This window comes from Malus sylvestris, chromosome 2 (assembly GCF_916048215.2).
Source record: "Malus sylvestris chromosome 2, drMalSylv7.2, whole genome shotgun sequence".
Taxonomy (NCBI): Eukaryota; Viridiplantae; Streptophyta; class Magnoliopsida; order Rosales; family Rosaceae; genus Malus; species Malus sylvestris.
In genome coordinates this window covers 10,352,049-10,364,835 of record NC_062261.1, presented here as the reverse complement: position 1 = coordinate 10,364,835, position 12,787 = coordinate 10,352,049, and the positions used below count along the sequence as shown (strand labels likewise).

Here is a 12,787-nt window from a genome sequence, read left to right as displayed (position 1 = left end):
TTATATTTATAAAAAAACAATATAAAATGTTGACGTGGCTTAACCGTGACCACACAAAACATGAGGGCACGGGGAAGGCACCGGAAGTGGAGGGCAGACAATCCTTGTCCCACTATATATAGGAGGTGGATAGTCTACCCTCCTATTTTCATACTTTTCTCATCCCCTCATGTTTTGTGTGGTCACGGTTAAACTACATTAACATTTTATATTTCTATTATTTTTTGTTTTATTATTTTTATAAAAAAAATCAATATAAAATGTAGACGTGGCTTAATCGTAACCACACAAACAGAAGGAGATGAGAAGAGTATGAAAATGAGAGGGTAGACAATCCACCTCTATATATATATATATATATATATATATATATATATATATATATAAAGATTAGAAGTTAGCAGTTTAAGCAGCAGACATTCCTGGTTAGACTACAACCCAACTTTTCATCTCACTTTCCCGATATAGAAACCCTTCTGCTTTCCTCTCCATTTCTTCATCCACACATGACTCCCAATATTATATACACAAGCAACCCCATCTTCCCATTTTTTTGATATATCAAGTAAAACAAGATCAGAAAATTGCTAGGAAAAGGTAAGAAATTTGAGAGAGAGAGAGAAATTATGGGTCGTGGGAAGATTGAAATCAAGCTGATCGAAAACCAGACCAACAGGCAGGTGACCTACTCCAAGAGAAGAAATGGGATCTTCAAGAAGGCTCAGGAGCTCACCGTTCTCTGTGATGCCAAGGTCTCCCTCATTATGCTCTCCAACACTAATAAAATGCACGAGTATATCAGCCCTACCACTACGTATGTCCTTCTCTCGTCAAACCCTATTATTATTATTTTTTTAATTTATCTTTTTTTATAATTAATTTCCTCCTTTCTTTTTGCAATTTCTGCTTAAATTTTGATGTAATAGGACCAAGAGTATGTATGATGACTATCAGAAAACTATGGGGATCGATCTGTGGAGGACACACGAGGAGGTTAATTATAATCAAGGATATCTTCTCTCCACTTCTTTTATTTGTTTATTTTTTTAGATCTTGGAAGTTTTATAGTGTTTTTTGTTTCTGGTTAATTAATTGGTTCTTTGGCCGCGGGTGCAGTCGATGAAAGACACCTTGTGGAAGTTGAAAGAGATCAACAATAAGCTGAGGAGAGAGATCAGGTAATTACATCTATTACATTGGGAAATCCAGAAAAAAAGGAATCAACTTGTTTCTGAGAGGAATATATATGAATATTACAGGATTAGATTAATATACATGTATTAATTAATGTATAAAATTAACAGGCAAAGGTTGGGCCATGATCTAAATGGCCTGAGCTTTGACGAGCTGGCTTCTCTTGACGATGAGATGCAGTCTTCCTTGGATGCCATACGTCAAAGGAAGGTCGGATTTTCGTTTCTAATATACTTTTAGTTTTCTGTATCGAAAAATAATTATAAAGTTCAAAAGGTACCTGAATATAGATCTGTAAAAATCTGATATTAGGGTTCCAGGAATTCCAACCTTTTTGTAATTTAATTCTGAAAAACTTAAGTCCACACTATTAAGTCCTGATGGATTTCCTAATAATTTTTCATAATAAACATTTCTTTTGAGGAGTATAATAAATAATTTTTTTGACATGTAGAATTTTGTAATCCCTCACACACAAGCCTTGATAATCAGTCACTCAGTATGAAAACACCTTGAAATTTGAGATTTCGATTAAAAGATGAGAACATTATTAATTTGTATGTGTGACAGGATCTTACTGAATAGAAGTTAGTACTGTTCTATTGCTCATGCTAATCGTAAGAAAAACGTTACAATCGAAGTTCTAGCCATTCGGTCTAGAAGTAGACTCGTACAATTTGAGAAATTTTGCAAATTGTACAGTATTCAAGCGGGTAGTCCATGTGTCATAATACAAGTAGAGAACACAGAAAAATATATCATTTCCTTCCCTTTGTATTATGATATGTGAATTCACTGCTAGAATAGCTGGCACTTGAAAATATCCCTAATAATAGAATTCGGAGGAACTTTCTAATTTAGTTGCTTTGGGCTTTTGCCAGTTATGTAACGAAAAAAAACCCAAGTTTAAAACCTAAATGATACTTCTTATAGTGTATCTCACTTCCGAAAGCTTCTCCCTACATCCTTAAAAAATCTAGCACAAATAGTACTTCCCAATCCTGTATTTTGTGTATCACTTAATTTGAGCTCCTTGACGTTGATGACGGATTTGGCAATGTAATTATTTGTTGGATTTTTACAGTACCATGTGATCAAAACTCAGACGGAGACCACCAAGAAGAAGGTAATTTAGAAACTTTTACTGGATCATAAGTTAATATTTGTAAGTTTCGAGTACTATTTTTGAAATTCAATAAAATCCCACCACTGCAGGTTAAGAACTTGGAGCAAAGAAGAGGAAACATGCTGCATGGCTATGTAAGCGTATATATAATCAAGCATCCTAATATATATCAATTCAGTTTCTAATTATTAATTCCTTTAATTATTATATGTTTTTATTGCTATCTAATACTGTGTTTGAAAACTTAAAGTTTGACCAGGAAGCAGCCGGCGAGGATCCACAGTATGGTTATGAGGACAATGAGGGAGACTACGAATCTGCACTTGCATTGTCAAATGGGGCGAATAACTTGTACACTTTCCACCTCCACCACCCTAACCTCCACCACGGAGGAAGTTCCCTCGGCTCCTCCATTACTCATCTGCACGATCTCCGCCTTGCTTGATCGTGATCTGAGATATGATTAATCATCACTAAGTTATATATTAAGGTCACTTATAACTGCTTTTGTTCTAAAGTGTTTGCTTGGTGACTATCTTTAGGCAAGGAGTTAGACTTGGACTACCTCTGAAAACAGATGCATAAATATGTGTGTGGTGTTTTAATCAATGATAGCACTAAAAAAATCCGCGCCCTTGTTGCTTGTGGGTTTGTTTGTATAATTAATACTTCTATTCTATATATATCATGGCAGACATTGCTTTTGATATTTTGGTTTGTTTGTCTTGGATGTCTTGTATTGGCTTTAGGGACTTGTTTGGAAAATGATTGAAAGTGTTTTTGGTGAATATGTTTTTGAAACCAATTCCTAGTAAAAGTTCAAAAGCATTTTAAGTACTTTCTGCAAGAAGCACTTATTTGATGTTTCTTCCAAGAAGCACTTATTTGGTGTTTCTTCCAAGGAACACTTAAACTACTTTTGAAATCCGAAATCAATTTCACGAAAGCGCTTCCTAGATCCTATAGGAATTTTATGAAAGATGTAGAGAGTTATTTTAGTTAGTTCCATCTTTATGTCCATAATTCTTTCTTTCTTTCTTTTGTCAGTTAATTGAGTCAATTTGTGTCAGAGCTAATAATTACAGTCTAATATGTTATGTTGTCAATTTATCATGATTCATGATCGAAGTTTTAAAGTTGTCATGAAAATATTTTGACACCCAAAAACATGTTTCACTAGGAGCAATCCTCATATGCTTTTGTTTCTTCCTTTTTTGGTTAACCAGTAATTGTCATGCAAACTTAACTTCTATATCCCATTCAACAATATAAAGACTAATGGTTGCTAAACCAGATGCTCACGTGACTTCAGATGCTTTATTTAAAAGGAAAACTAATGAAAATGACTTTAAAACTTTGAGTTTTAACAATAAGGACAAAATAAATGGTAAAATGAATAGTACCAGGATTGACTTTTTAGTGTAAAAATATGGTTTTTCGTTAAAATGAACAGTACTAGAAGTTTTTCGTTAAAGTTCCCTTAATAAAAAACAAGGACTAATCTTTTAACGCATTCTAACTTTTTTTTCCTTTGTCTTTTGAATATCGTTTAATAAGAGATGCAATTTAAATTAGCTGATCAAAATACTATACTTTCTTTTTTGGTATCTAAGAGCGAATACCGTTACTATAGATTAGAATAATTTAAACAAATTGTTACCTTATAAAAAGAATACTTCAATGAAGAATGAGTAAATGATTCTACATAGAGAATCTGGATCCTCTTTATAAGGATTCAAGGGATCAGTGAATCGTGTTCGTTTATCGTATATCGTGCGGTTAGAAATCATTTTAAATTTTTTATTTAAAATTAAACACAAACAGTACCTAACGAAAATTAACCGTACGATGTACGATGAACGAACACAGTTCATAAATTTTCGAGATCCTCACAAAGATCATCATGTTGGCTACATAGACTAGTTAGTCCAACAAAAAGAAAAGTCAAGTGAGAGCTTTAATTTTCTTGGGCTTTATCTTGGGATTGGGCGTGGGCTTGACTTTGGTGCATGACAACTTCAAGAAGACGACGTCGCCGCAGCGAATTGGATTAATCCACGAAACCCAAAAGGAAAAGGAAAAAGATGGGTCTAAACATTTTGGTAACCAAATCCAACCAATCAAATTAACAAAAATCAAGCATCCGCGAGCCGAATCCCAAAACGCGAATCCCGCACGTTAATTAAACTCAGCCAGCCAGCCAGCGAGTCCATGAACCGTTACGCGCGTGTTCGTGAAGTCGCACAGCTCCGTCGCTACTATTTCACTCCTGGCGTTCTCTTTCCACTCGCCTGACTCGGTCGGCTCAGTAACTCACCACTCCCTGCAACTCCACCACCGCTGTTAGAAAATTCACAACTCTCAGAGGCTTCGAATTCGCCGAGATCTCCGAGAATTTCGAAAATTTCAGGAAAAAAAAATCACTTGCATTTGAATTTCGGGACGATTTCGGAGGCGAATCCATATGGAAGCAGTGGCTTCGGCTCCTCCATGGATGCCGGAAGACGACCTCCGCTTGAAGGATGCCATGGAGGTAATCCTGTGCAATTTTCTCCCAAATTTACGCAATTTCCTTTTCAGTTATTGCCGTTACTGCCATTAAAGCTATCATCCTCTTCTGCGTTGCGTCTGGTTTTTTATTCTTTTAATTTTATGGAGTGATTGTTAGAATTAATTTTTGAAAATCTCTTTGGTGCTTTTTAACGGTTACAGACAGGTGCTTCTCTGGAAGCACTTGCCAGAGGCGCGGTGCGATTTTCGCGCAAATTCACGATCGGAGAGTTGCGGGAGCGGTGGTGCTCGCTCCTCTACGACGCTGATGTCTCGGCGGAGGCGTCGGCTCGGTTGGTGAAGTTGGAAGGTTGCAATTCCAACTCAGCGTCCAAGGCTAGTAGATTCAGTCGTTCTAGGGGTTTGCAGCGAAAATCCGATAGCATACGAAAGCATTACTATGCTATGCAGAAGAGACTGGGCGATGTTAATTCCGTTGATCCCGATTCTTATCAGAAGGAGTTTTTCGATCGGAATTTTCTTTTCAGGCCGGACATTGATAATGGCGAGGCTTTTGAGGAAAATTTTGGGGCTGGAGATCATAATCAGCCCTTGTTTTTGGATTGTGATGTGGATAACGGCGATGCTGCTAATGCATTTCATGGTGGAGAGCGCGTTTCGATTGGAAATCAAGGTGTGGAGGGAGGTGGGGAGTGTGTTCCAATTGGAAATCATGTTGTGGAGGGAGTTGTGGGGGAAGGGTGCTCAAATGAATTTGTCGAACAGGTTTCTTTGCTGCCAGGTAACGAATTAGGAGAGAATGCTTTTTGCCGTGATAATGCCTGTCAAGATCTGCCTTCTAATCGAGATGATGCAATTGATTTTGGGAATGCCTTAGATGCGGAAGATATAGGGCCATCTCATGCATCTATAGATGAGCCTCTTTGGAAAACGATTGAGGATGTACGGGCACCAGAAATGCCAATGGATGTCAGCATGGGTGTTAATGGTGAGGATGCCAAAAAGACATTGGTAGTTACTGATGATATGGATGTGGATAATATTGGTTCATCTCAATATGACGATATCCATTCTGAGGAAGTGTTTAATGATGAACTGATTAGGTCTGTCACAGTTTCTGGAGGTGATTATGCAGACATAGACCTTGCGAATGAGTATGAGCTTGCCTTCATGTATGCAAGTGGCAAGGAGTCAATAGATAAGTCCTCTTCTGAAAACCTGAATCCGATTTCGTTGAGTAAGACCAAAGATGTTCATGAAAATGATGTACCGTCTCACTCTGGCCAAGATCTTCCCCCAAAGTTGGTTTCAGATTCCTTCCAGGTTGTTACAGACAATATGCAGGCTGCCGAGATGGATGTTGCTGCTGAACTGTCTCACTCTGGCCAAGATGATCAGCGTGTTATCTCTTGTTCCGAAGCCAATATGACAGCATCTACGTCAGTGCCACATCCTCTTACTCCTGAACGTAATCATGAAGAGATGATTTGCACATTGAATACCGAGGACCCTGAAATCCCATGCAATGATGATATATTTCCATCTACTGCAACTGTTCATGCTGTAGGGGAACCAACCTTAAAAGGAGCTCATGAGTTGGCTTCCTCAACTGGTAAAAGAAAATGCGATCAACAAAGGAAAGAAGAAGATCCTGCACGACCTTTTAAGGTTCCCCGGATGGTGGGATACGACACAAGTGCAGAAAACAGCCCTAACCATGCACTTGGTTCTTTTGGAGTTAAAGCTCCATATGGTGATAGTAAATGTGTAGCTTCAGTCTCCAAACATGATAAAAATGTCATTGCCGACCAAAGCCAAAGCAGATCAGCACATGCACCATCTAAGTCTATCACCAATCAAGGGCTCAAAGAAGAGGTTATTAATTTTTTAACTGCAGTCACTTCATAAATTTCTTGGTTGCTCTTGCAAATATGTATTACTAAAGCTGATTGTTGTAAACAGGGACTAGAAGCTCCTTTTACAATTGCAGAACTTGCACCCTTATGCGCAGAGGGTTCTACGACTTTCCCAGAACCAGAAGCCAACCCATCAGTACTAGATCGTGAAGAATCTGAGGAAGAATATGATGATGATGCTGACATTCCTTGTTATTCTGATATTGAAGCGATGGCAAGCATTAATAGTTCTGTTGATTAGCTAGATTTTCTGTAATCTTCTACTTAGTCCATTTCTAGGATCTGCCCCTCTAACTGGTTTATGCTATTTTCAGATACTTGAGATGGATTTATATCCACTGGATCAGGATTCATACATCAGTAGTGAAGGTAACTCGTCTTATTATATTTATAAATAATTTAAACATAATACTAAAAAAAGATTTGATGTGTAATGAGTGATAAAACTTTACATTAGCTGCCTTCCCTTATATTCTGGTTATTGAGAAACCATCAACCGAATGTGGCAGAGTTCCGCCTTGTATGTGACAGTTGAACGTATAGAATGTCATGTATAATGGTCAGTATTGTTTTGTGCTTGTCTTTTTTATATTCTTTTCTGTGGTATTTGCAGTCTTAGAGTATCAAAACGAGGATTCTAAAAGAAAAATCATGAGGTTGGAACAGTGTGCACGATCCTCTATGCAAAGAACCCTTGTATCTAAAGGTGCACTTGCAGTATTGTATGGAAACCAGATAAAGGAATACATTATGAAAACTGAGGTCTGTTTGTTTGGATTTTAAAGTTTCGATTCAGATTCATGCCGCTCCTTTGCAAACCTGTTGCATCCTCTTCCTACTTTGTAGGTAATAATTGGCAGATCAACAGAAGATAACGAAGTTGATATTGACTTGGGAAAGGAAGGGCGGCATAAGAAAATATCTCGGCGGCAGGTGGGACATTTTTGCCCTTCTAATCCTATTATTATCGTTCCAGGACCTTTTGTTTCCCTTCCTTGCTCTATGATAATTGACTCAATATGTAGAATGGGATTGAGGTGTCGAAAAAACTGTTTCCTGAGTTTTTTGACAAATGATACGATGAATTGTGAGGGGGGAAATAAAATAAGGGTGGCGATTTCCACAATCCCCTTTTATCCATTCATGCTCCTTCGCCTAATTTTTGTTCTTTGGGTGACTTTGGTCATTGTCTCTATAAATCTGACTTCGCAGCAGGGTAGAACAATGAGGAACTGTTACTTGCTTGTTTTTATGTTGTTATACTTCTTCCAAGAAATTTCGCTATGATTTTTATACGACTTTTGTTAATTATTCTTTAGGCTCTTATAAAGATGGAAGGAGATGGTTCTTTCTCTTTGAAGAATCTTGGCAAGAGTTCAATATTTTTGAATGGTGAAGAAGTTGCTTCGGGACAGCGTGTTAGTCTTAGTTCAAGTAATTTGATTGAGGTAATAGGTTTCTATTTCACTATGCAACCAATTATATTCTCAAATTGTTATTTTCTCGTGCTACCATTCTTGTTTCGTCTTTCCCTCAGAAGTGCTACCTCCTACTTATTTAGTACTCTCGACTAATTTGTTGTTAATGACAATCTGCAGATTAGGGACATGTATTTTAATTTAGAGACGAATCACAAATCTGCGAGGCAGTATCTGGGAAGAATTGGCCAGCAAAGCGAGGATAAGCACACCAAGTTCGAATGGTCACCTGAGAGAGGCCCGTAAGTGGAGAATAATATGAAAAGGTGCCTTTCTTGTTCCAATTCTTTTCGAATAGACCATACTTGGTCTGTTATACTTTATTATTATTAAATAGGAGCATCCTCACCCTGCCTGATTATAGAATTTATAGGTTTTTTATATAAACTGCTACATGAGATTGGCATAACTTTTGGTCCCTAAGACTTAAAATTGTTAGAACTAGTATGTCCACCATTAGTCATTTTGGTCCCTGAGTTTGTCCATAGTTAATCATTTTGATCATTCCGTGAAAAAAATTCCACAAATTAGGAATAAAAAGACAAAAATACCCTAAAATTTGTCAAATCATTTTGGCCCATTGTTTATTAGATTGAGGGTATTTTTATCATTTTGGTTATTGATTTTTCATGGAATGACCAAAATGATTGATGGTAGACAAACTGAGGGACCACTTATATCGATTTCAAATCTTAGTGACCAAAGTGAGGAGTTATGTCAATTTCAATAACTATTTTGGCTAAATTTCTATGTATAGTAGTCAATCCTTCAGCCCGAAGGACGAAAAGTTGTAGTACAAGTATATGTATATACAGATATATCAGTTACTATTGTAACGAATGGTAACAGTAACTAACCGGCTCCTTGTTATCATAACTTTTGATCTTTCCCATTTTGGCCATGTTATTATTGTCTTTCTCTTTATGGACAATTTTCGTCCATTATACTTGAACTCATAATCTCTCTCATAAAAAAGAAGATTGAGCGCCGCTAAACTAAATAATCATTGGGTTATAGTTATATGTTTTAGTTTAACAGTCGACGTTTACTGTTTTTGATTGTTACGAACTGCACCGAAATACGATTACTTCAACATGAACCCAGTTAGTTGATGTATTTCTTAATTCGTAGTATGATTTCTAAACAATGTTCCTGAGTGGTGGTTGGAAGGTTGAAAATACCAAACGCGAATCTGCATTCTGGAAATCGGTTGGCTTTTGGAAAAAGTCAAGTTTGGTAACTCTTCTAATAAGGACTTATAGTAAAAGTGCTTTCACTAATCGGGTCATCATTCACCAACTTAGAGGCTGTCTGTAACAACTGAATCATAGGGGAATCGATTCTATGAGCTGGGATTTTTTTATTTTATTTTATTTTATTTTTTTATCAAACGGCCACCCACCTTTGTTTTTATCTTTTTCTTTTCTTTGTGATTGCGACCAAGAACTGGCTTCTGCTTTTGTAAAGAATCCATTTCTAACGGCTTATATAGAACTAGGGATAAAAAGGATCCTGTTCGATTGAGAGCATGATTAGGTTTATAGAAAATTACAGTCTGACATATATACAATAATCTCTCTTTGCAACCACAAGAGTTCCTCTGATAGATAAAGCATTACACGGCTGAAATGCTCATTGCACATAAGTTCATCACTTCTCGCATTCTTTGCAACGAGGAACGACTCATTTTTCTCATTTTTTTTGTAAATAAAACATTTTAGTAATAGTGTCAATTGTAAGAGAAATTATGGGATCAAGCAATCGGACCACGTGTCTGTGCAGACCGAGACACAAAACTTCCCTTACCCCACTCCCCCTGATTTGTTATATTCACCCGACACACTTTCACTCTCACTTCGTCTCGCACCGCATGCAAATCAGGTGTTACCCAAGACCTTCTTAAAGTTGTAGACGTTGTGGATGAGTATGGGCTGTTGATGTAAAAAGGCCAAGCATTTGTAGCCACGTGTCGATCCAAACATGGTGATTCACATCCGAAATCGATCAGGACTATGACACAATTTCAACTCCCGACTAAAATAAGTGGTGCTGACGAACTCAAGAACTTTTGCATTGTCTTTTGCTTCAAGTCTTCAACATTATGAAACCATAGCCCTCACAAAAGCAAATTTTTTTTTTAACGAATAATATTATCTACATGGATAAAATAAGCTTAATTTTACACTATACTAGTAATAATGTGATTTAAATTCGCCTGGACGAAAATCGGACTTAATATCTCTCAAATAAATAAAAATATCACTAAACCGTAATATTAAATGGCTCATAAAAACTTCTTATATATTTACTGCCCAAAACATTTTTATACATAATATTGTATAATTGACGTTAGACGTTACCTTATACAATTCCTTCTCGTACATGAGAAATAAAGAAAGAGAGATACCAAAGACAGCAGCTCAACACAAGCAACTAGCAGCAGCAGCCGCCGCTTCAGCCCAACCAACACACGTCACTATATAAGATCGCTGAACTCTGTCTGATTCCCAATACCAAAAGCCAACAAAGTGCTTTCCTCGCTTAAGCACTTTTCCCCTCTCCCCCACATCATAATTCCCACTTCTGATTCAAAACCAACGGTCCCGATCAACCTCTCCCTCCTCCCCTGTTTCTGCAACTTCACACTCCCCACCCCCAACTGATCAAATCTCCACAAAAATCACTTCATGGGTGTCTCCATTTCCGATTTCTCCCTATTTTTCCTGATCATATTCGTAATTTCATCCGCAAGTCTGCAGCTTGGAGCCGAATCCAAGACTTTCTGGGCCGACATTGAAGCTCTCAAGGAGTTCAAGAACTCACTCGACCCCGGCTCAGTGCGTCCGGGCTCGTGCGTCAGCTCCTGGGACTTCAACCTCGACCCATGCGACAACCTCTTCAGCGACCGGTTCACCTGCGGCTTCCGCTGCGACAAGGTTGACTCCTCCTCGTCAGTCAGCAGGCTCACCGAGCTCACCCTCGACCAGGCCGGCTACTCCGGCTCGCTCTCCTCCCTCTCCTGGAACTTCCCGTATTTGCAAACACTCGACCTCTCCAACAACTTCTTCTCCGGGTCGATCCCCGAGTCGCTCTCCAACTTAACAGGGCTGATTCGACTCGGTCTCTCCGGTAACTCGTTCTCCGGTGCAATTCCCGACTCAATTGGATCGCTTTCGAACCTCGTGGAGCTTTTTCTCGACAACAACCGCCTCAACGGCGCAATCCCATCGAGCTTGAACGGCCTGGCGGGGTTGCAGCGGCTCGAGCTCCAAGGGAACCTGCTCAGCGGCGAGTTTCCCGAGTTGGGTTCTCTTCAGAACCTCAGCTACTTAGACGCCAGCAACAACGCCATCTCCGGAGGTGTCCCACTAAATTTCCCGACCTCTCTGCTCCAAATCTCCATGCGAAACAACAGCCTAGTAGGAAACATCCCGGAAAACATCAAACAGTTGGGTTTTCTGCAAGTGCTCGACCTGAGTCACAACCAACTCGGCGGTGCCGTCCCCGCCCACCTCTTCAACCACCTGTCGCTACAGCAGCTCACTCTCTCCTTCAACCAATTCACGTCCGTAAAGCCCCCGGTTTCTCCTTCTCCGGGCGCCCAGAGCGCGCTCATTGCACTAGACCTCAGCAACAACGAGCTCAGCGGAATGCTACCGCTGTTCATGGCGGCGATGCGGAAGCTCTCAGCATTGACGCTGGAGAACAATAAGTTCACGGGTATGATTCCGACCCAGTACGCGCTCAAAGTGGCGGTGCCCGGATCCGGAGTCTCGAAGCTCGAGAGGCTCCTGCTGGGTGGGAATTACTTGTCCGGACCCATCCCGCGTCCTCTGCTCGGGTTAGAACCCGGTTCGGCGAATGTGGTTTTGGGCAATAATTGCCTGTACAGGTGTCCCAGGATTTACCATGTTTGTAAAGGTGGCGATCAGAAATCGTATCATAAGTGTAGAAGCTTCCGCCCATAAATAATAACATGAATAAATATTATTAATATTTTTTTGTATTTTTTTTTTTTAACGAACGACTTTTTTACACTAAAAACATGAAGACTGGGTTTAGCTGTCGTTCATTAGTAATAATGTGGTTTAAGTTTATCTTTAATATTATTACTGTATTATTATTGTAAAATTATATATGACATGAAACTATTGAAATTATTTCATTTTCCACCCTTCTAATTTACTCTCAGTAACAGTTTGGACTCTACTTCATTGAAAAATTCACAATTTACTACCTCAAATTATGAATTCTTGGTCTATTAGTCAAGTTAACTTCGATGCAACACTTTAGTTGGTTCATTCTTTTGCTTACGTGGAGTCATATCAATGAACAACAGATTAACAAATGTCATGCACACAATAAGTAAGATTATTTTTTTTAGTGAAAACTATAATCTTCTAGATATAGATAATAGAGAGCTGAAGATTAGAGTTTAAGAACTAATCTTACTCATTGTGTGTTATGTAAAATGATTAGTCGCTAAATTGGTAGTTCGAGAAATAGAAAGGTCAATAATAGTGCAATAATTTGTATTTTAAAGTAATAAAGCCCAAAATTTA

The 12,787-nt window shown here is 38.5% G+C and overlaps 3 protein-coding genes across 3 annotated transcripts; all 3 read left to right on the top strand.

Moving 5' to 3' along the window:
- The first annotated feature begins 414 nt into the window (after positions 1-414).
- LOC126605221 (agamous-like MADS-box protein TM6) lies at positions 415-3,029 on the top strand. The gene is made up of 7 exons (XM_050272595.1): positions 415-814; positions 927-993; positions 1,117-1,178; positions 1,305-1,404; positions 2,279-2,320; positions 2,410-2,454; positions 2,571-3,029. Exons 1-7 carry the CDS (start codon positions 627-629, stop codon positions 2,763-2,765), a joined length of 699 nt encoding a protein of 232 aa, XP_050128552.1. The 5' UTR covers positions 415-626; the 3' UTR covers positions 2,766-3,029.
- A 1,413-nt stretch (positions 3,030-4,442) lies between these two features.
- LOC126605211 (uncharacterized) lies at positions 4,443-9,117 on the top strand. The gene is made up of 8 exons (XM_050272585.1): positions 4,443-4,853; positions 5,033-6,706; positions 6,794-6,961; positions 7,062-7,116; positions 7,361-7,509; positions 7,594-7,680; positions 8,067-8,195; positions 8,346-9,117. The coding sequence occupies exons 1-8, from the start codon at positions 4,785-4,787 to the stop codon at positions 8,469-8,471; spliced, it is 2,457 nt and encodes an 818-aa protein (XP_050128542.1). The 5' UTR covers positions 4,443-4,784; the 3' UTR covers positions 8,472-9,117.
- Positions 9,118-10,617: 1,500 nt separating this feature from the next.
- LOC126613864 (LRR receptor-like serine/threonine-protein kinase RGI5) lies at positions 10,618-12,385 on the top strand. The gene has a single exon (XM_050281484.1). It carries the CDS (start codon positions 10,913-10,915, stop codon positions 12,191-12,193), a length of 1,281 nt encoding a protein of 426 aa, XP_050137441.1. The 5' UTR covers positions 10,618-10,912; the 3' UTR covers positions 12,194-12,385.
- Positions 12,386-12,787: the final 402 nt, after the last annotated feature.

Coding starts and splice junctions, on each gene's coding strand:
- LOC126605221 (XM_050272595.1), top strand. CDS start 627: ATGGGTCGTGGGAAGATTGAAATCAAGCTGATCGAAAACCAGACCAAC. Junction 1,405..2,278: donor ATGCCATACGTCAAAGGAAG/GTCGGATTTTCG, acceptor GGATTTTTACAG/TACCATGTGATCAAAACTCA. Junction 2,455..2,570: donor GAAACATGCTGCATGGCTAT/GTAAGCGTATAT, acceptor GAAAACTTAAAG/TTTGACCAGGAAGCAGCCGG.
- LOC126605211 (XM_050272585.1), top strand. CDS start 4,785: ATGGAAGCAGTGGCTTCGGCTCCTCCATGGATGCCGGAAGACGACCTC. Junction 6,962..7,061: donor ATTCTGATATTGAAGCGATG/GCAAGCATTAAT, acceptor TGCTATTTTCAG/ATACTTGAGATGGATTTATA. Junction 7,510..7,593: donor AATACATTATGAAAACTGAG/GTCTGTTTGTTT, acceptor CCTACTTTGTAG/GTAATAATTGGCAGATCAAC.
- LOC126613864 (XM_050281484.1), top strand. CDS start 10,913: ATGGGTGTCTCCATTTCCGATTTCTCCCTATTTTTCCTGATCATATTC.